This window comes from Anguilla rostrata, chromosome 11 (assembly GCF_018555375.3).
Source record: "Anguilla rostrata isolate EN2019 chromosome 11, ASM1855537v3, whole genome shotgun sequence".
NCBI classification, from domain to species: domain Eukaryota; kingdom Metazoa; phylum Chordata; class Actinopteri; order Anguilliformes; family Anguillidae; genus Anguilla; species Anguilla rostrata.
In genome coordinates, this window is record NC_057943.1 from 16,834,043 (window position 1) to 16,857,297 (window position 23,255).

Consider the following 23,255-nt stretch of genomic DNA (forward strand, 5'->3'; position numbering starts at 1 on the left):
CGCCTGTCTCTCTGGGGGGATATGTGCAGGAGCAGGCTACGGCTTGTTCGTTTCCACCCTGTCCCAGGAGTGTGCCCCTTCCCCCTCCCCCCAAAATACAGGAACAGGAATTAAGTCTGCGGCCTGGGAGGGGGGCTGGAGGCCTGGGGGGAGGGGCGGTCCTGCAGGAAAGCCGCCATCTGGAGGGCCCAGCCCTGCCTGAGTGTGTTTATTTTCCACTGCTGTTGTGCCCTCCTCTTCCTGTTGTACTTTGAAGCTGGAGAAAAATACACCACAACTGCTGTGTATCTTTTTCTTTCTCTTTCAGTTATCCCACTGCTGTTCTATGGTGCGACACTCCACTGCTATTTGTGTGTCTTGTTTCGTGTACACTGCTCAAGCTAGTGATCAGTCTGTTTACAGACAGAGTAAATAACTGTTTCTTTCAGAAACGGGATTTGACTGTGTTTGTTGTAGGGTTTGGGTGCTGGTTCTTGGGAAGACCCTAGAAACATGTAGGCTACATTTCAGCTTCTGCAGGCATTGCGCAGAAAACGACAAGTGTGCGTTTTCAAAAAAAGTGGAGATTATGGCAAGTACTTCCTCATAAACATCTTTAACTTGACAGCTTTGTCATAGTGCCTAAGATTTTCAGAAGCTTCCGAATCCTTTTCTAAAACTGGCTGGCTCCTTTTTGCCTCACTGCCAATTTTGTTCAAGGTGGATTTCACCATTTCCAGATGTGGGTTTCCATGCTTCCAGACCTGAGATATGGTTTCAGTTTGACTGTTTGAAGTTAAAACAGGAGAGCTGCTCAGTGTTCCCTGTTTCACAACAGTCTTGTGAAGTTTTTTTTTCTTAAGCATGTCTGGGCAGCAGGGTTTCTTGGTAATGAGGAAAAAGGTAGTGGGTGGAGAATAGGTAGCCAAGCTGCTCTTGAGGCTGTTGTTGAACATAGCCTGTGCAGAACTGAACTGCTCAGAATGCACTGTGCTGAGCATAAGCTGCACAGAACTGAACTGCTACTGAAGTCTATTATTTAGCTTAGCCTGCGCAAAGCCAAACTGCTGTGTACTGTGTGCAGCCCTCACCCGCACACAGTGAACTGCGGCACGCTCGATGCTGTTGTCGGTGGTGTAGTTTTATGGTGATGGTGCATGATTGGGGCAGGCCTCATTTCTGCCTTGTTTGCAGCTGAGCAGCGGGAGTGTGCGGTATGTGAAGTCCCAGATGCGTAACGGCGGGGGGGGTGGGGGGCAGGGTGGGGGCAGGCCACTGGCCGTTCGCCTGCTTCCTCAGCTGCCGCAGTGGCTATGCAGCAGTGGCTGTGCATGCCAGGATGGGAAGTAGTGCCCGCCCCGAAACGGGCGCCAGCCGGAAGCTCCTGCAGCTGCGCAGAGCGCGGTGTGGAGTAGGCGACGCTTCGCCCGCTGTGCTGCAACGGGGAACGACGGAGGGGCTTACTGATGGCTCCAGGAGATGACATCACCACGTGTAATTCGACAAATCAGGCTAGTTATGGCTACTGCCAAGTGTGTGACAGCCCAGCTGGTGTCTGACCATCACTGCATTGCAGTATAAGGAGACGCTTGTGTTGCAGGCAGAATCGGGGGAGGGGAGAGAGCCTGATCACTATGCCTGCGTCTCCTACACACAGTCTCCATGGCACCTTCCCACGTCTCTAGATAGAATACACGCTCTCTTTTCCTCCTCTCATGCTGTCTCTCTGTATATCTCTCTATCGCTGTCCTAGCAGGCTAAATCCTATAGCCATTATTATTCAGTGCAGGATCGTAGCTGTAGCTGTACCAGCTCTTGCCTGGCTGTTGCCACGCAGATGGGATGTCATCATGTGTGTTTGCTGCTCTTACTGTGCGCGTGTGCGTGCATGTGCGCACGTGTGTATGAGTATGCACTTCCATGTGCGTGCGTGTGTGTTTGTGTGTGTTTTTGCATGCATGCATGCCTTGTCTGTCTGTTGTAGATTAAGCTGTGTTGTGTGTTAAGACGGTTAGGCATAAAGAAAGATGTAAATGCGAGCACAGGGTTTTGCTCCAGGTTTTCAGCTTTGTTGTTTCCAGGTCAGGTCTGAAACACCAGGCACCACTGGAAAAAACCGAACTCCAGGTGTGTTTAAAAACCCTTTCATCTGACTTACCCTGTTTCTTCACAGCTTTGATGTCCCAGTCAGGTGAACTTTTACCAAACCTGCTCTTAAAAAACACATTTCACCAAGGAGAGAGTTGCATTGATGTTACTGATGAAGGCCCTACTTCAACAGCAGGGACATCTGCAGGAACATGAGACTGAAAAGCACCCAAGCAAAGCAATTCACATGAGACATGAGACATTTACCATCTTATCATTTATGAAAAGAATGCATTAATTTACACTCATCCACCTTCAACACCAGCAGAGCCTTCGATGATTTTAACTAATTTTTAGATAGGGATATAACTGAAAGACCCCATTGTCTCACCCGTGATGCGTGTAGTGAGCACAGTGAAGATAGGAGAGAAGAAGAGGGAGGGAGGGAAAGGAGAGGAGAGCTGAGAGAGCTGAGAGAGATGGAGGCCCTGTCCTTGCCCCCAGAGAGTTCTCAGGGAGAGGAAGGGAGAGCTGAGAGAGGTGAGAGAGATGGAGGCCCTGTCCTTGCCCCCAGAGAGTTCTCAGGGAGAGGAAGGGAGAGCTGAGAGAGCTGAGAGAGATGGAGGCCCTGTCCTTGCCCCCAGAGAGTTTTCAGGGAGAGGAAGGGAGAGCTGAGAGAGGTGAGAGAGATGGAGGCCCTGTCCTTGCCCCCAGAGAGTTCTCAGGGAGAGGAAGGGAGAGCTGATTAAACTTCCAGACCCTGTCCTCACAGTGGATTCTGGGTAACCGTGCCCTGCATTTGGCTTTGTTTGTTCCAAACAGGGAGTGCAGCTGTGACAGTGCGGCTAACAGAGGAGCTCACCATGTACAGGGGGAAAGCGGAGGTGTCATATTGAGAAATCCTTAGCACAGATGACTTTTTATTTTGTTTGCTAGGAAGCCATAGAGTCCTCTGGAAACAGAGTGTTTTTTTTTTTCATAATTAGTGTTTATCTTGGCAATGTGTTCTTGTAGTTCATGTAGGATTATGTTTGATTGTTATGAGAGATGAGTGCTTGGGAGCATTTGAAAGAGTGACTGACCTTCCCGAACTCAAGGGGAAAGGGAGTATGTGACCTCTGGCTCTGAAGGGGTCAGGTGATGGGACTCCATGGATTTGGTGGAGGCGCAGCATGGTTATTCATTTATAGGTCAAGGTCAGGACCTCCTACTGTCCCGGCTGCTTTGCAGAGTGTCACCCCCCTCTGGATGAACACCCTGCAGGGCACTCGGCTGACCTCTACGCTTCCAGCCATGGATTGGGCTAATGGCAGGAAATGCGTGGCGCCCACAGGCCGGGGAGACGAGCCGGGGAGGGCGCACCGTCTCTGGAGGAGCAGAGAGCGGGGAGAATGTGTGTGACGGTATGAAAGCTTGCGGGCTGTAATTAGTGGTATTTTCCAACATGGCTGAGTTATAGGATTAGACATGAAAAAGGGAACTGAGGCCGAGAAAGGCCCCACTGTAATGCGCGTGACACCATTAACTCATTTTTAGCTTGCGGCGCGTTCGAGCGTGTCTCGTTCCCAGCTCTCTGCTTATCCTGAGAAATGCCTTCATCAGCTGCGCTGCGGACGAAGACCGCAGTGCCCTTCCGCTGTAGGGTGTAATGTGCTTGGTCCTAGGAAATCCCCTGAATGACACAATTGAATTATTTTCAGTATATTTCACAATTAGTTTAATTTAATATGACCAAAGCTGTTTTCTGCTTAGGCCCTTTATGTTTAGTAGTATGTTTTTTTTTTCAGTGGCTTAGCTGTATGCAGGTTAAGTGACAAGGCGCATCATCTGTCCATTCTCCTTAGCCTGTTGCATTTAAGGTTATCTGAAAATGAGTAACTGGAAATTTGATTTCCTTACATGTTTCTCCATTTTAACACACTCTTAAAAGCCACGAATCTTTCAGCAGAACTGACATATCCCGGACCACAAAATGAAGCCCTATTCTTTCCTGTCAGGGATTTGTGTACACATCAGTGACTCCCGCTCTCAGTGGAACCAGGGGAGTGCCTTTGTGAACAACACACTCTCGTCCCAGCCCCCTTGCTGTGAAATAATTAGGGAAGGCATTTAGTCAGTAAGTGTGGTTCTGCCACATCATCTCTCTGACAGTAATCCACCGCTTTAGTTTAAGAATTTTGTGGTTGGCGTTTAAGAAGGATTAGAAGACCATGACACCTTTCTATGCATAATGATGTATTCCACTCTTGTTGGTGTGGAGTGGAATATATATATACACACACACACACAGCATTAAGAGTTATGCGTGAGGTTGCTCACTCCCAGTGTTGTGAAGTGTACCGTAAGCTCCTGGCAGGTATGCCTGGAAAATTGGCTGATTATTGCGCACATTTGCAATCATTTCTCCTGCAGAGAGGCACTCACCTCCTCCGGAGTTTTTTTGCTATATAGGCCGTGTGAACCTTAGTGTCATGGGCCTGAAGCTCAGGTCATACTGTGACTGAATTGGCATATTTTTGGATACATGACAGTGGGTGTGCTGCTCCCCAGTTTCACAGTAAATCATTTGAGCCACACCCACCTGGACATAGGTGCCCCGTTCACCCCCAGGCAACCAATTAAAATGGGGAAAAACAAAACATGCTATTACAGGCCTCACTAAACTGGCTCACTAAACTACTTATTCATGCCTGTTGAATTTAATTAGCAAAATACGGTTTTAGGTGTAACCCAAGTGGCTGCCAATCAAGGGGGTGTGTGAAGAGGCTGTTTTTGTCACCCTTTTGGCTTATCCAGTTTAATTGTACCTGCCTGCAACAGTAAGTCTGCCACTACTCCCTGAGATACTGAAGCCCTTGGAGAATGACAGGACATTTGTTCTAGAATGACCAGGAAGCTGTGGTCTCATTGGTTGATGTGAAGCAGGTCTTCTCAACAGGCATAGAGTTCCTGGTGGCGTAGTCTGGCTGTCTGCCATCTAGCATGCTTAGTAATGACACGAGTGTTGTAGTGTGACCGGAGAACCGAGAGCTCTTGAGCTGGGATCCTGACATTAACCCGGTGGCCCTGGCGCACTTACTCAATCCAACCTGATCCCATTGGATATCGGTGTTAAATTATTGAGTTTAAAACCTCCAGATGTTCCGCATGTAATCGCCCTGAAAGATCACCACGCCCAAACCACTCTTCATGTGTCAGGGAGGTGGACGGTCATTTTGTGCCATACCCCAGCCATCTGTGCTGTCTCTACTGAAATGCATTAAAAGAAATTGCCATTGATTTCCTAATGATTTTACGTGTGGATTAATTTAACCACAGACAGCAAAATGGCTCTACTCCATAATTCACGGTAGCATCTAATTACGCAATGGCTTATTATTTCAATGCACATCGTGCATGCTACATGTAACAATAGCTGTATAGGGGTATTAGAAAGGGAGGAAGAGAGAACTAAACACACAGGGCCAGTTTCTGGTTTCCCCTCGCCGGCTCACTTGTTAGCCTCTGGAGATGGGTGTGTGTTTCTCTCTCAGAATTCTCTGAAAAGTGAAACGCAGCTTTGTGTCTTGCCGTGAGCCGTAATGGAGCGCGGCCGGCTCAAAGCAGCCGGGCTTCCCAGTCTGAGCCCAGCGCGCCATTACAGAGCACGTCTATTTATACCCCCATCTGCCCGCCTGCGAGGGATCTGAGCTAATTTCCCTCAGACATCTTCCTTTGCCGGATGTAGATGCTTTTTTATAAGGCATTGACCGCAATCCCAGTATTTCACGTGCGGATACGGATTAGAGATAGGATGATGAATGATATACGTGTTTGGCCTTCGCTTTGAAAAGCCGACCGGCTGGCTACAGTATTCCCCCAACCCCCCCCCCCCAGTCCTATGTGAGATGTAGTGTGGCAGTTTTACTGTATGCAGAAGGATCCAGACCCGTTGCTTTCTTATGTTGAAAAAATGCCATGATTCAGCCTAAACCATGCAGTGGGAGTAGCGTCTTGACCCTCAGTGGAGCTGTGGCTCTGTTTGTTAGCAGCAGCTGTCAGCAGCATCGTATGAGGCAGACTCGCGGACAGACGGCGCCTTTTCCCCGTTGTCGCGTTTGTAATCTTGTCACCTGCCATCTGAAATCATGCCGCTTTCCAAGAAAACCAATCGGGGAATGTGCCTGAGCTTACGCTGTGTGGATTTATGGGGACAAACCGATCTAGGAAACGATTCAGCCTCCGCGCGCAAGCTGCGTGGTCTCAGAATCTGTCCGAGGGATAATCGGCCTGAATTTCAGCGCAGACGGGACTCTCTCTACTAAAATAACTGATTTACTTTAAGCACAGTACCTATGGTGTGATACCCTGTGAAAGAACATTTTGAAATGATAAAATTGATGTGCTTCCTTTGCTGATAAGGGATTAAGAGGGAAAGGCTTCGGTCCTGAAATCAATTCTTAGGCTGCACGGTAATCTCTCAGAGGAGAGATTTCCACCTGCTCTGCTCACTGTGCTGCACGTGAAGCTCAGCCTCCCTGAAAGTGGGGTTTGAAAGATACTGTACGCCGGGATTTCGGTCACAATGGAAGAGTGGGGGAGATGGAACCGAAGAACCTGCTGTCAGACGCTCACTCAGACACATACTCAGACACAGAGCCTGAGTAATTGGTGGGTGGCTCCTGGCCTCTCGTGAAACGCAGGTCGCCTCTCACCCCTTGGGTGGTGTGGGGCAGCTGCAGGGGCCCAGTGGGGGAGATTAGGGAGGAGGGAGTCTCTGATTGAAAACAACAACGCTGCACGGGGCGGAGGGTCTTCTAAATGAAGCCTTTCATTATGCTGATAAAGGACACCTCCTGACTGTGGTGTTTATGAGGTGGGAAGTCAAACCAACCCCAAAACAGCCCCCCCGCCTTCTGTCTCTTTGGACTGACCACCCCCCGCCCCCCTTGCAGCCAACTGCCGCCTCCAAAGCCTGAGTAAATATTTTTTGCTTTTTTGTCAGACAGAAATCGTGCCCCGTACTGCCACTGTCCCTGAGGGCTGCAGTAAGCTGGCTGACGGGTTAGGGAAATGTAGTTGGCTTTGGTTAGGATTTAAGTAGAAACCCTGCTTTAACAATAACATTAATTTGGGCTTGTGACACTTGATAAGCTTTTCATCAAATCGCATTACCTCGGTGGTTAAGTTTAATGTCGCACGATGGCTGTTGGGTATGGCTTGCAGTTAGCCTTTTATTGCAGTGTAAGAAGTGCCTGTGCTTAACACTTTTTCCACCAGGACTCCAACCTCAAACCCAAAGCCTCCCCGTGATCCTGAGGCTGCCGGGTTGAGTCAGGGCTCTCCAGCATTAGGTTCCATTGTCACTAAAGTCTGTTGTGAGCAGTCACATTGAGCTGTCATTCAGACAGGACTTCAGCTGCTCGCGGAAAACCCCTTCTCCGTCATTAAAAACCCGATTACAGGCTCGCATAATCTCATTCTAAAGAGTTTCATGAGCAGTCAGACTGATAATTCAGTCGGACTGACTGTGCTGTGACCAGCTTTCAGCCTTAATACACAGAGATTTCCTTATTTTTACGTGAACATCTTGGGTTCAGTGTCTTTTTTTGCGTCTTTTCTGTAAGGTTAAGGTAATTTCCCTTGCAAGATTGCTCTGAATTTAACTTCTGAGCTGCCTCCAGGCTATTCCGCAGTTTTGAAAAGGATGATGTATGTGTTTGTGTGTGTGTCTGTGTGCAGGTATGTGTGAGTTTGTGTATGTCAGCATGTATGTCGGCAAGGAAAGTGATTACAAATAAGCTGATGAACAATTATTATTATGTCTAGTTTACAATTTTCTGCCTCTGTTCCCTCTGTTTTTTTAAGTGTCTAAAATGGTTGGTCTATAATAATAGCTTTGTTTAATCGGCTTGTTCATCTCAAATCACAGTCGTGCGCTAGCATCCTCTGTCTCCATGCGCTGAATGGAGGCTGAAGCAAAGCTTTGGTGGCGATGAATGGCGCTGTTTCAGTGTTAATGATTGCACGTTGCCGCATGAAAAACGATCTTTGGTTCGGGCTTACATTATTCATCATTGCCCTGCCAGGGTGATCGCACCAGCCGCAGCGCTGTGCTGATTGAACAGGCACAGACCTTCATGAATATTACAGTCCCTCCCGTTCAGTTCCAGTCAAGCTCAGCTGTGAGTGATATTACACAGCCCTAACGAGGCTCCCCTCAGAGGCTGCAGTAGGTGTGTGCGTTTTAGAGAACGGTCTCATTGCGGTTCATTTCACAGTCTGTGTACACAGGGACTCGTTGAAGGACACTAGCTAAAGTGTCTGCAGCACCGCGCCATTGCTTTTCATTCTCTCAGTCAAGAGCCTGCTCTCAGCCGACGCTGACAAATCTCCCCATTCAGATGTAGAGGTGTTTCTGACCCTGATTTAGATTCCTCATTAGGGGAATATTGATTGATGCGTCGGTGCAGGGATTGATTGACGGGCCGGCGCTGGCCAGCTGTCGGAGCTGCAGGCTCTTCCATCATTTTTGTGCCTGGAAACGAGCCCCTATTAGAGCTGCGAGGGCTATGAGAGCTGGGTTCATGTCATTAGGCCTGAGTTAAGGGCCTGCGGGGTGGGCGTCAGCTGGCACACGCTCAGATGGTAATGAGTCCTCTCAGCTAGCCGTCCCGTGCTAGCCTGCGCGTGGGCGATGAGATAATGGCCCTCTTCATCTCTGACTTGATGACGTGCGCGGCAAGTGACATGCCACCTCGACAGACGCTCTGTAACCTGATTGGATTAGTGCCTGTGTGTCGTGTAAGCGCAAAGCCCCGCCCCTAATCACTTGTAGGTCCTCAGACACCCAGGAAGTGCTGGCATCGCGTCTCAGATAGTCCGCAACACACACACGCACACACACACACATACACACACATGGGTACAGCCTCCATGAAGGCATATCCCTTTGTTGTGGAGTTCTTATCAAACCCATGGAGCCATCAGGTAAAATGATCTCCCCTCCCTCAGGGCTTCTATGGTTTCCTGGTTTGCAGACTGCTAGGCTTATCTGATCCTGCTTTCTCTGGGCCTGGTGCTCAAGGAGAATGAATCAAAGGAGCGTTTCCTCTGCCAAGCTCACTACCTCTGGCATTTTTAATATTAATGAATCTGAATCTCTTGTTCATCCTCACTGGGCTTCAGAGATGAATAAGTCCGCTCTGAGCTGTCAGGAATTTCCATTTTAGGGTCAGTGTTAAGCCGTCTTGGTGGAGCTTCAGGAAGCATGCTCAACTGCACCAATGTGCAGTCATCCAGCACAGAGAAATGTGCTGGAATGTCCTGTGTGTAGTCCTGACATGATCGGTGTGATCTAAGCTGCATCTGAGCGTTTCTGAGCACCACCATTATTTTGGAGAGAATGATTATCTCCTGTGGGGTAAGTAGGTTGCTGTAAATCAGAGTTTGTCTTCCTGCATTATTTGAATGTCTTTTTGATCATGAGCTTCCTCTATTGGACTCAGCCCAAACCTTGTGTCTCTTCTGCAGAGGGAACCTTACGATAGTCTGCTATGAGATATAGGCTACCTGGCAGCTGAGGCTGCCTACTTGGCAGATCATGGTGTGTAGAGTTACAATGTCAACAGCAAAGACTGGTGTGGCCTGCTCACTGGGGCTTGCTCCTGTGTCTGTGTCCCAGGTCACTGGGATGGAGGAGCTAACTGCACCGACAGTCTCACTTTCTTTCATCTCTGCATCAGTGATGTCATTCAGTCTCAGGACTGACTCTGACCCTCTCTCTTTCTCATTATTTCAAAATGACAACGTGGTGGTTCTAATGTACTGATTCAGTCTCTTGCCTTCCTCCCCTTTGTGCTACAGAACAGCCAGGTGGTGGAGCTGCAGCGAAGCCGGCTTCGTGATGACATCAAGGAGTACAAGTTCCGGGAGGCACGCCTGTTACAGGACTACACCGAGCTGGAAGAGGAAAACATCTCTTTGCAGAAGCAGGTGTCCATACTCAAGCAGAGTCAGGTGAGAGGACGTGGATGGGTGGGGCCAAAGAGTTGAGAAAGGAAATTAAGTTCAGAGCTAACATGTTAGGAAGTGATGGTTTTTTGGTAGAGAGTAGTAACAGAAAATTATGGCGTGGGGCTGGAGAGTAGTGACAGGAAATGATGGATGGGGCTGGAGAATAGTGACAGGAAGTGATGGATGGGGCTGGAGAATAGTGACAGGAATTGATGGATGGGGCTGGAGAATAGTGACAGGAAGTGATAGGTGGAACTGGAGAGTAGTGACAGGAAGTGATGGGGTGGGGCTGGAGAGTAGTGACAGGAAGTGATAGGTGAGGCTGGAGAGTAGTGGCAGGAAGTGATGGGTGGGCCTAGAGAGTAGTGACAGGAAGTGATGGTGGGCCTGGAGAGTAGTGACAGGAAATGATGGGGTAGGTCTGGAGAGTTGGAGAGTAGTGAGAGAAGTTAAGTGGTATCTCTTCCTGATTATAGCCCCAACTGATAACCAAGCAATAAAAACCATCCAGAAGTCATACGCTCTGTGAGCCAATTAATTTTAATCCAAGCCTCTGGGAAACTGAAGTTCCATGAATATAAATGTGTTGGAATGTGTGTATTTGTCTTTCTTAATCTCTGTGTAAGGGCCTTTTAGTTCTGTATCTGCTCATGGAAAAATTCTGTTAAACTGCTATCTGCAGGCATGTCTGTTATGTAAAGAAAAAATCTTTTGCCCTAAGCCATTGGTAAACATTCTGGTGAGTGATATATATGAAAAAAATACAAAAACCATATTCAGCTGTAATAAACTTTAATACAGCATTTTACCCAGCATGTGATAATTAGGGAGAGCTTGTATGATCGTGGTGCAGTTGGGTTTCCCTGTAATGGTTCCGATTGTTGCTTAGATCAAACATGGCTGAAACATGATGTTAGGTGTACTATAAATATTTTAACAGATTACTCATGGCTGAGAATTCAAATGCACAATACAGAACGGTAAGTGACAAGTGCAACGCAATGTATCAATTTAGCCCTTTTTATACATTGTGCAGTTATGCCATTCTACATTATTAGAATGGCAACACAGTCATATTATTTGTCCATCACAGTGCAGCACTCCTGTTTGTGATATTAGGACAGGCTAGTCACCCTGATTCTGAAGTCATGTGATGTTTCATAACTGTGAATCTAGTGGTGCGAACTCTGCTGCTTGAATTATGCACAAGAATTTACCCTTTTTTCTCCAAAAGACGCTTTGAAACAAATGCCTGTGCGACACCCGTTGTTTTTGGGAGAAAGAAAAACCTTCTTGTGTCCTTTTGACTTGCCTATGTGCCAGGATGTTCTCCGTCTGTATGGGGCCGTGTGTGCCTGTGTTGAAACAATGTCTCTCGCTCTCCCGTCTCTGTCAGGTGGAGTTTGAGGGGCTGAAGCACGAGATCCGCAGGTTGGAGGAAGACATGGAGTTCCTCAACAGCCAGCTGGAGGACGCCATCCGACTGAAGGAGATCGCCGAGCGGCAGCTGGGGGAGGCCCTGGAGACCATCAAGACGGAGCGCGAGCAGAAGAACAACCTGCGCAAAGAGCTGTCCCACTACATGAGCATCGGCGACTCCATGTACCACAGCCCCCTCAGCATCTCCCTGGACGGCCTCAAGTTCAGCGACGACGCCGCCGAGCCCAACAACGACGACGCGCTCAACGGCTACGAGAACAGCTTCAGCAAGCTGGCCAACGGCCCCGGGGACAACAAGGCTTCCACCCCGAAGAAGAACGACCTCTTCAACCCCGCCCCCAGCCTCGTCAACGACCTGCTCAGCGAGCTGAACATCTCCGAAATCCAGAAGCTCAAACAGCAGCTCATGCAGGTACGCCGCCCGCCGTCGAGCTTGTTTCATTCAGAGGATAATCAATTGTGAGAGCATTATAAATCAAAAGAAATAAAGCACCAAGGTTGGGATCATGCTACACTATTTTTCCTAGGATTTAGCTGTCTGGGACAAATTTTGGAGATCACAGACAAATTCCACAAATCACAACCTTGTCGGTGCCTGCAGCTGCTACAGATCATTGCAAGTTGTAAGCAGATCAGAGATGTGATCAGAACCCCTCTCTGGCTGACTTGGACAAGTTCCAGACCTGGTATTTTTAAGTTCATTTCGTTTTATCGGGAACAAATCTGTGCCACTCCTGCACACTGTAAAATAAATAAATAAATAAATAAATAAAGTTTTAATTTATTTTTTTAATATAGTGAAGTCAGTTGTCTTGAAATGTTGAGTACAGCGTATTAGAGCTAGTAAAGACAAGCCTTGAGATCAGTGATCAACAACAGCCAATGAGCTCACCAGAAAGCCATGCGGAGGAATCTGGGAGAAAACATAGCACAATAGTAGCATCATGGCCTCGAAAAAAATAGCGCCTCACGTTCTGCATTGCCAAATGGGATGGAAGGGTAGGCTGGTTAAACTCTGGCAACAACATGGCTGCCTTTTCAGGAAGACAACACATTCGCAGATGCACAATCAGAGTGAGAGCAACAGCAGAACACTTGTGCTATGTATTAAATATCTGACTTTGACCAGAGCTCAGTCAGTCTCCCTGCTTTATCAGTGCAGCGTTTATTCTGGCTCACATCTGACAATTAGCGTCAGAATTCATCAGATTTTCGCATTAATTCTAGCGAGTATCAACATCCCTCATGACCAAAATCCAGCAAATGGTTCCATAGCTAGTGACCCCCAGTATGTGTCACAGCATTAAGTGTGTGCACCACTACGTCAGTGAGGCAAGAATGTACAGGATAGATTGTAGGGTAGTGTGAGCTGTACAGCAATTTAAAGATTTTGTTGGCCGTGTATTCTGAGCCTGGCATAAGGAATGTCTCCCGCTCCGTCAGTCCACTACATAGATCGGTTTTAAATTATAGGCATCTGTTTTCATCCAGAAACCTATATGAAGTATAGGCAGGAAAATCTTTATATACACAAGGGCAGAAGCCTTTTTTGTTCTTTGCCATATTGAACTACACTGGCAGGTCATAAATAACGTCCCTGTGTTTACAGCTCAATGTTAGCCCTTCTAGTCCGGAGCGGGGGATTAGTTTCAGGGATGTCTTGTTAATGGGCAGGGTGCTGCTTGGATGGAGGCAGCTGTCCATGCTCAGGAGAGGAGCTTTGGCTTCTGCTAACTCTTTATGTTGCCGTAGTTCCTCACCTCTAAGCCTCCAGGTCCCAGGACTAAATCCTGTTAAGAGGAACTTGAGATAATCCGTGACGAAACGCCCACCCCCACCCCCCAGCATCCTGCAGGTGTGCAAGAGCGGCGATCTGTCACGTGCCATCTGTCGCCAAATCACCCTGCATCCTGCCTTATGGGATACCGCCGCGTGGGACGCTAGGATAACGGCATGGTGCGCAGGGGAGTCCCTGGTGAAGGCGGTGTTGCCAAACCACGGATCCTGGCTGCCGCACTTTCTCTGACTCTGCCAGGGTCAGGCCATTGTTAGGCCAGTGAAGAGTCTAAAAGGATTAACCAGTCATGGGGAATGTTTGTTTATGGAGACAACTTCTGGAAATCAAGATAACAAAATCTGAACGCTCCTTAATTATTCAGGAGCTTTCATACCCTTGTCATGTCCTATTGATCCCCAGATAATCTATGCCTGGCATCCACTCATAACAGATGCGTTACTTTATTTAAGTTCTTTATTCTAAAAAGTCTGTGGTTATCCATTTTTAGAGAATGAGCTACTCTGGTTCTCTTCTTATTCATTTCACAGATGCCACTGGTAGTGGTGAGAATGTATCAAATACTCTAAAGATGGAGACCTGATGAGGTCAATAAATATCCATAAAATTGAACATAATATAGATTTCAGATTACAACCTAGATTTTTAGTAACAACGCTAATTATGGTTCACCTTATAGACTGAATTATTTCAAGGATATCAGAATGGAAATGTGAAATGTCATACTGTACACCTACACTTCAAGCCTGAGTACTTTTGGACATTGCCTTTCTCCTCATCTTCATTTATCTATTCCTCAGCACATTTCTATTTTTAGGGAAACTAAATCTTGACCCTTCTCGCTGGGAACAGCATATTTGGCTTTCCTTTCACAAGCCTGAATTATTAATGAAGGTGAAAAGGATTCTGGTCCTCATTATTAATTCATTTGTCTGAGTAACAAAATTAGGCCACTGATGAACCTCTCAAATATACAGTTACCCTGCCTGCAGTTGGTGTGCTGAAGGTGGCTGTGGCGTAAAAGACCAGAACTGCAATCTCCACACAGAATATGTCATAAATGTTCTTTCATCTCTCAATATGGACACATGTGAGCCTCCATATTCCTAATCCAAGGTGACACAATGAATTTACCCTTTGGGCCAACAGACCATTTGAGTACTGTGAGACAGTGAAATAGATTTTCTGAATCCTTTGACAACTTTCTAAACTGACAACCACAAAGGATTAAAGTGCCTCAAATGCTCCACCATATTTACTTTTATAAAAACTAAACCATGTGTTGGCCAGTTTATGGTAATTTTCAAGGCTATCATGTCTGCCTTGCATGTGGAATCATGAACATTAATAAAAGAGCTATAAGCCCTTCTTTATGAGCCCAGTGTGTATTTAACTGGCCTATCCATTCTTCTCCTAGGTGGAGAGGGAGAAGGTGAACCTGCTGTCCACCCTGCAGGACTCCCAGAAACAGCTGGAGCATGCTCGCGGAGCTCTGTCCGAGCAGCACGAGAAGGTCAGCCGACTCACTGAGAACCTCAACGCCATGAAGAAGCTGCAGGCCAGCAAGGAGCGCCAGTCGGCCCTGGACAACGAGAAGGAGCGCGACAGCCACGAGGACGGCGACTACTACGAGGTGGACATCAACGGGCCCGAGATCCTGGAGTGCAAGTACAAGGTGGCCGTTTCGGAGATCGGCGACCTGAAGGAGGAGCTGAAGGGTCTGAAGGCCAAGTACGAAGACTGCCAGTCCAAGTACGAGGAGGAGAAGGGCCGTCTGGAGAGCGACGTGACAGTGCTGTCGGAAAAGCTGTCCTCCCTGGAGAAGACCAACCGCACGGACCGGGACCAAGTGGTGCGCCTGGAGAAGGAGCTGAAGAAGGTGAGCGACGTGGCCGGCGAGTCGCAGGGCAGCCTCAGCGTCGCCCAGGACGAGCTGGTCACCTTCAGCGAGGAGCTGGCCAACCTGTACAACCACGTGTGCATGTGCAACAACGAGACGCCCAACCGCGTCATGCTCGACTTCTACAAGGAGGGCAAGGGCGGGCGCAGCAGCCCCGAGGGCCGGGGCCGGCGCTCCCCCATCCTGCTCACCAAAGGGCTCTTCCCCGAACCCGGAAAGGCCGAGAACGGCGACGCCACTCCGTCCCCCGTCTCCTCCCTCCCCTCCCCCGTCTCGGACGCGCGCCGGGAGCCCATGAACATCTACAACCTGGTGGCCATCATCAGGGACCAGATCAAGCACCTGCAGATGGCGGTGGACCGCACCACGGAGCTGTCCCGCCAGAGGGTGGCCACCCTGGAGCTGGGCCCCGTGGCGGACAAGGACAAGGAGGCCTGCATGGAGGAGATCCTGAAGCTCAAGTCCCTCCTGAGCACCAAGCGGGAGCAGATCGCCACCTTGAGGACCGTGCTCAAGGCCAACAAGCAGGTGAGGGCAGACCCGTGTTTCTGTGCAGGCACAGGCTGGGTGGGCACCTGCTGCAGCAAACACAGCTGAGCAAACGTGCATCAGACGCACAGTAGGGCTGCCATTATTGCGGTCTGTAGACACGTCAGCTATTCGTATCTGCTTGTTTGTAGTGAAGGGCTTTTCTTAATTACTGGGGAGGGGTGAAAGGTTACAGAAACAACCCTAGACCTCCAGGTTGAGTCCAGTTGCTGATGAGCCTCTTTGGGGATGTTTAATTTGAGATTGAAACTGTGGTTTCTGTTCACATTGAGAGAAACACATGGAAATTTTAGGACTATAATTTAGGATAATGAAACCCTTTGAACAAAGCTGTAGAAATGGAAATAAATATATTGTAAGTAAAATGCATAACTAAAAATTCTCCAGTGCCACAGTTGAACTGGTGTCCTCCCTAGCAGGTTCTGAAATATAATTTTGTGTATTTGGAGAAGCTGCAGCCGTCAGCCCTGGGAAATGTCACACCTATCTGACGGGCATCTTCTCCGTTCTCTCTGACAGACGGCCGAGGTGGCGCTGGCCAACCTGAAGAGCAAGTATGAGAACGAGAAGGCCATGGTCACCGAGACCATGATGAAGCTTCGTAATGAGCTCAAGGCCCTGAAGGAGGACGCCGCCACCTTCTCTTCCCTCAGAGCCATGTTCGCCACAAGGTGAGAGGCTCAGTCATCACACACACACACACAGGGAAATGGAATATAATGTTTGAAAAAAAGAAATCGTAAAAAAGATACTGTTATTGTAACACTGTATTTGGCAAATAAACTCATTATTGCCATGTTCTGATATTGCCACACGAATGGAGCCATACTCATCACGCCTAATACTGAGCTATTTTCCAGACGGCGAGAGCTATTTGCACTACATGGTAAAAGCCAGGTTCATTGTAAATTAAGAGCTTCATTTGCCATGGTGTAAAGGCAGTTTTCATTACAAGGGAGGACTTAATGCAGGCACTGAGCTGTGACTGGCACATATTCAGCAGTATGCTTGCTATTGACAAGAAACCATGTTCAATTCAGGCTTAGAGCCATGTTTGCTGCCCTCTGGTTATGTTCCATATTTAAGTGTCATACAGCCATGTTTACCACATGCTTAGAGCTGTGACTTACTGTTAGGAGCCAGGTTCACCACTTGAGCCATGAGCCTACACTTAAAGTGTCCATTTAAGATGTGTTCACCACATGCTAAAGTTTAGGTTAGTTTCCCACATGATGAGATAACCGTATCGTTCTGAAGAATCATGTTTGTGAGTTATTAGGAGATTCTTCTCTTCCTGTTGGCGGCATTAACTAGTAAATGAGGCGATGATCAAATACACTTAATTTATTCAATCTTTTTCAGGAATTAGGGCAAAGAAGGATAGGTCTACATACTGTCTTTGTGCTTTTGTAGCAGGGGGCTTATTGATAATCTTCGTGGCTGTAGTTGTAAAAACCACATTGTAAACAGCGATTATTCCCAATATCAGTTCGAACTTATTAACCCCTTGCGAGTTAATCTTCCTGATTTCCATAAGAAGGAGGCCATAGTTTTACCCCTTCCCCCCATTCTTTCCATAATTGCTACCTACCCAAGCCCGGATTATTCTGTGGGTACTGCAGCTTGTCCTCCACCTAACTTGTGTCCCTAATGAAAACGGGGATTTTCATTTTTATTTCAAGATCAGCCTAAATCCAGCAGTTAATCGGACGCGTCGGTGGGCACCTGTTTGTATTTTCTAAATATATGCGGCGTGAGTTTTTCCCGTTTTCATCGCGGGAAATGTTGCGGTGCCAGATGGCGGAGCTCAGCACGTCTCTCCCACTTAAATTCTAAGTTAAGAGCAGGGAGTGGGGAGAACTGTGCAGTTCCGCAGTCAGGCCCTGAGCACAGAGGCTTGTGTGATGGGTCACCCACAGCTTTCCAACCAGCTGCCGTCAGTGCCTGAATTAGACTGAACCCGGCTAGCCTGTTTAACCTGCTTCTTTAATTCCACACTGAGCATGTTGTTTTCTTTCAATATCCACATTTAATCAAGCACATGTGCAATTTAAGATCCATGAAGATGAAGGTGCACTGAAAGAGGGTCAGTTTGAAAGGAGAGAAATTTCCGTCGTTAAGAGGCTGTTCATTTCTGAAGGGTGTGTGATTAAGTTCACATGCAAATGCCAGTGACAAAGGGCAGCCCTCAAGTGGCAATTTCTTTAGCTCCAAATAGAATTTCAGGCAAACTGCAGCTTTGTTCATTTTTAAAAGGCTACAGGAAACTAGCTTTTCTCATTTTTTTTTTATCCTTGGAGCATTTTCACAAAGATTTCTCTGAGTAACAGAGTACTTGAGTTGTTTATCTGGGCAGCTAGCAGATCACACAGCAGTCATTCTTTTGACTGGAGTGCCCTGAAAGTTCTCTGTTGAATCTGAGTGGGAATATGGGCTGGCATCTTTATTTACATAAATATTCACATTTTGTTGATATTCAGATCCCACCCATTGTGTGTAATTAAATTTCCCACAGTTCACTGGCAGAGTTGATATGAAGAAGATGAGCTGTGTGCTGACAGGCAGTGCATGTTTCAACCTGCATGACTGCTTCCCTGTTCAGGCAACTGTATGAGGATGAGTTCTGAAAAGGATCTCCTGTTCAGACTAGTCTCTTCAGTCCACCTCTGACTGTCTCCTTCAGTCCCCACTTTGGGGAATTAAAGGCCAGCCTGGCCTTTGGTTATTGCAGTAGAAACGTGCTGATATACAGTGTCAAGTGCTATCTGCAGTTCAAAGTGCTACTTTTTGGTACTTACCACAGAGTAGCAACAAACAATAAAAGCACTATAAGTAGTTTCATGTAAAAAGACTCCACAGGGTAATATTGGGTTGGGAATTTTGCTAGTTGATTTTGTATGAGAAATGCATGTGGTAATAGTTGGTGTACATTCATACAGCAACCGGTAAGTGTTTTTTGCAGTGATCAGATATTTTAATTGAGGATTACATTAAGATTTTCTAATGGCAGCCTAGTAAACAAATGTTTGTGTGACCTTGTTGGCTGGAAGAGATTTGGAGATTAAATAATTTATCCAAATAATAATGTGAAATACAATCTTTTATTATAATTACCGTGATAACATTACCATGTACGGAAAAGGGAACCATTATTCTAAACACAACAATCTGGATGCTATGGGAACCTCAACAGTATACAGAACTTTAATTGTATGGTTTAGCTATATGTTTCAGACTCTGTATTTAAATTTCTGTTTTCACAACCAGCAGGTTTGGATTCTGGTGTTTCAAATTCCCCCTCTCCGTTTTACACTTAGTCTTGCTGTTAAGATGATTTTGGCGAGATGAGCTTGAACTCCCAGCCTGCCGTCCCACTTGACAACATGCCGAAATCCTGTTTCAGGGCCTCCTGCGCTCCCTTGTACAGTTCCTCACGGTGTATCTGTGGTAAACCTTTGTGGAGGCATTCAAGGCGAGGTCATGGTAACATGACATGGTCTGGTGAACCTCACAGCTGTTGGTCAAATAACAAGGAGTAACCCCTTCCTCCCGATTGGTTGAGCAGATGTAGGTGAAGCCTCTGTGAGGGTTCGCTCGGAGAGAGCAGTATTGGTATGCTAATGACTGGCACGGAGTGCCTCTGAGGCAGAAGGGCCCTTTTGAGAGGGTTTGAAGGGGTGTACGTGCCTGGCCAGAGTTTCCCACACTCCCTCCTCCGTCGTCCTCATGCTCCAGCGACCGGCTTGAGGACCGTCGGGCTGCTTGGGTTAGGATAACCCCCTCCCTTCACCCCCCAAATCTCAATCCATAGTCTGGCTGTTAATTAGGGATGCTTTCTCATGTAAATCTTAACTATTATGATGCAAGGCAGTTTTATGATTTAGGGAGGTTGTTGTGTTTGTTGGAAACAGGGGCGAGCCCTTCAGTGTATGTGTGTGCAGTCTTTAATTTTGCTTTGATGTAAGTGTGAGGTCTGTGCAAATGCACCTGTTTTCACTGCAGTGGAGTAGTGTGGTAATATCTCTTGGGAGCTGGGTTTGTTACCGGAGAGCTGCTGATTTCCCGCTAGAGCACTGGCTGTACCTTTAGGTACTTTCCTGAATTATGTCTGTAAATATGCCGTTACTGAAACTGTGCTCTAGGTAGCACTAGTTTCTGTTTCACTTCACCTCCATCTTCATGTCATGGTTACTACTGGGCACCTCCCCTGCGGTGGCGGTTGGCAATTTCGCTTTATTCAGGGTACGTAGGGAGACACCACAACATTGTTTGCCCTCATGTACTAAAGCCTTCATGATGTTGGGATTGTCATATGATTACCTCATTATGGATTGTCTTTTTTCCACTTTTGGGACAGTTTGGTTATCAGGTTTGTCAACAAAGTAAGATTAGCTTACAGCTAACCACGTTACTGCTGCTGTCTGAGAGGAGCAATGCTTACATTATATTTTTAAGGTTTAATGAGTATACGTGTACTGTAGTTCCCCAGGTCCTCTCTCTTCTCTGTTGTTCTGCACGCTAAGCCTGCGTTGGCTGAAAGCTGAGATTGCCCCTCACGGCAGCGCAGGCCCCTCCCCTCTGTGGGCACGCCCGTTCCCACCTTGTCAGAGAACAGCTGGACTGTGTGTCTCCTCGCTGCTGATATTGTGGTTTGTGTGAAGCGCAAAGCCCCTTTCTCTCACCGCCCTGAATGCGCCGATTGTCCCGGGCAACAAAGGGCAGCAGCCCCCTCCATTGTGGCTCAGCACCCCAGTTTATCACAGGAAGAAGGGGCCCATTGAGAGCCAGGCTCCACAGAAAAGAGTAGGGCTTCTTTTCCCGGGAAAACCCAAGCCCCCCCCCCCTTTTAAACCCATCTTCGTTCATGGGAAGACGCCCCCCCCCAAAAACACTGAAAGGCTGGACCAAATGGGGTGTGACTAATCCCCATTGTGGAGTTATGTCGCTTTGTCTTCGCTGGTCTGTGCTGTTTATGGGGTTTACTTGTCCGGAGGAGGGTTCTTGGCTCGTACGCTGTCGTTCTGAAACAGTGGTGAAAAGGGGATGGTTTAGTCGGGAAAGTTTTGTGTTCATTCGGTGGGTCATAGGTCACATGGGTCACCTTTCAGGGACAGACCAATGACCTGAGGCCCTGAACAGATTCAGACCCTTAATAACCAGTGGTACCAGACACTTAGTCACAGTGTTAGCCCGCTGGCAGGCAGCTTATAATGACCAGCAAACATTCCACGAGCAGCCAATGGCTAGGGACCCACAGTCACATAAAAGTCTGAATAGCCAATGGCACAAGGCCCTGTGATCATGGTGTCCTTGTACCAACCTTTCATTTCACAGCTGTGTCCATTGTGTTCAGTCATCATTGTTAGTCACAGCTAGAGTCAACTATCTGCAATTAATTTATCATTCTCTCGCTGAAATTGGATGGAATGTAAATAAAATTAAGATTATAGTTTATCGAACTATCAGCCATCTGAAAACTCGATTGGATTTGGGAAATTTGCTGGGTATGGAAACAGACTGAGGGTTAAACGGAAAGCTGGATAATGGAACAAGTTATCAGGACTTGCATGTTAAAGAGAAATGTGACAGCACCGTGTTAGGGGCAGCTCTAGCACAAACTAGGGAGAGGGTGATTGAGAGAGAAAAAGAGAAGGAAGAAGAAGAGAGAAGTAGAGGGAATAATATTTTTCATTTGTGCAGCTGCAAAATGGTCAGGCAAGACTGGCCAAGCTTCATTCATATAAATCCTGAGATTTCTACGCTCAGTTGGAATAGCGGGTGGTCTTTAAAGATAAATCCATGAACCCTGCGGCTGAATTCCCTGATCCCAGACTTTAATACAGCCGAGGCTCTCACTGTCTTATTCACCGCCTCCCCTGCAGCTGCTCCCAGGCCCGGTCTGCAGCACTGCAAGCAGAGACGATGTGGGGCTGTCCTGCTCTGACGCCGAGCCTTAGCGTAGCCTTCAGACACACACATGCGCACACACACACACACACCTACACACGCGCGCATACACAAGCGCACGCACATACACATACACACACGCGCGCATACACAAGCGCACGCACATACACATACACACACGCGCGCATACACACGCGCACACACACATACACAAGCGCGTGCACGCGCACATACACAAGCGCACACACACACGTACACATACACATACCATCACCACACACATGCCTACACACGACACACATACACAAGCGCACACACACACACACATACACACACGCGCGCATACACATGCGCGCACACACACACTTACATCTACACACACACACATGTGCACACGCACATACACACGTGCGCACACACACCTACACATGCACATACACACGCGCATATACACACCTACACACACACACTTACATTCACATGCACTCTCGCACATTCACACTTACACGCACTCATACACACACACACTTGCCCTTGCGCACTGACACAAACAAACGCGCACACACAGGCACACAAACACGCACATACACACACTCACATTCACAGCTGTTCCTCTATGCAACTGTGAGGGCTCCCCAATGTCACATTAAGCTGTTGTGTGTTCTGCAGTTGCAGGATGAGGCTGTGTGCTGGATCAGGTGTCTGTGTCTGAAGGTCAAAGGCCTGCCTCCCTGACCGCACATACGCTGTGTGATGATGCCCTCTCACTGCATAGGGATGCATCTCCCTCACTGCACATACACTGTGTGATGATGCCCTCTCACTGCATAGGGATGCATCTCCCTCACTGCACATACACTGTGTGATGATGCCCTCTCACTGCATAGGGATGCATCTCCCTCACTGCACATACACTGTGTGATGATGCCTCTCACTGCATAGGGATGCATCTCCTCACTGCACATACACTGTGGATGATGCCTCTCACTGCATAGGATGCATCTCCCTCACTGCACATACACTGTGTGATGATGCCCTCTCATGCATAGGGATGCATCTCCCTCACTGCACATACACTGTGTGATTATGCCCTCTCACTGCATAGGGATGCATCTCCCTCACTGCACTACACTGTGTGATGATGCCTCTCACTGCATAGGATGCCTCCTGACCTCACTAAATGTTGATATGCCCTCTCACTGCATAGGGATGCATCTCCTCCTGCACATACGCTGTGTGAGCCTCCACGCATAGATGCATCCTCACTGACATACACTGTGTGATGATGCCCTCTCACTGCATAGGATGCATCTCCTGCTCATACCTTGATGATGCCTCCCTGCAAGGCATGAACTCCTACCCATACACTGTGTGATGATGCCCTCTCACTGCATAGGGATGCATCTCCCTCACTGCACATACACTGTGTGATGATGCCCTCTCACTGCATAGGGATGCATCTCCCTCACTGCACATACACTGTGTGATGATGCCCTCTCACTGCATAGGGATGCATCTCCCTGACTGCACATACACTGTGTGATGATGCCCTCTCACTGCATAGGGATGCATCTCCCTCACTGCACATACACTGTGTGATGA

General features: G+C 47.8%; 1 protein-coding gene across 2 annotated transcripts in view; it reads left to right on the top strand.

Annotated features, from left to right (window-relative positions):
* LOC135234107 (protein bicaudal D homolog 2-like) overlaps positions 1–23,255 on the top strand; it is a 57,301-nt gene that overhangs the window by 26,363 nt on the left and 7,683 nt on the right. For both annotated transcript variants that reach the window (XM_064298305.1, XM_064298306.1), the window contains exons 3-6: positions 9,913–10,065; positions 11,459–11,914; positions 14,715–15,725; positions 16,266–16,417. In XM_064298305.1, the coding sequence (XP_064154375.1) occupies positions 9,913–10,065; positions 11,459–11,914; positions 14,715–15,725; positions 16,266–16,417 (1,772 nt within the window). The remainder of the gene's footprint in view (positions 1–9,912; positions 10,066–11,458; positions 11,915–14,714; positions 15,726–16,265; positions 16,418–23,255) is intronic.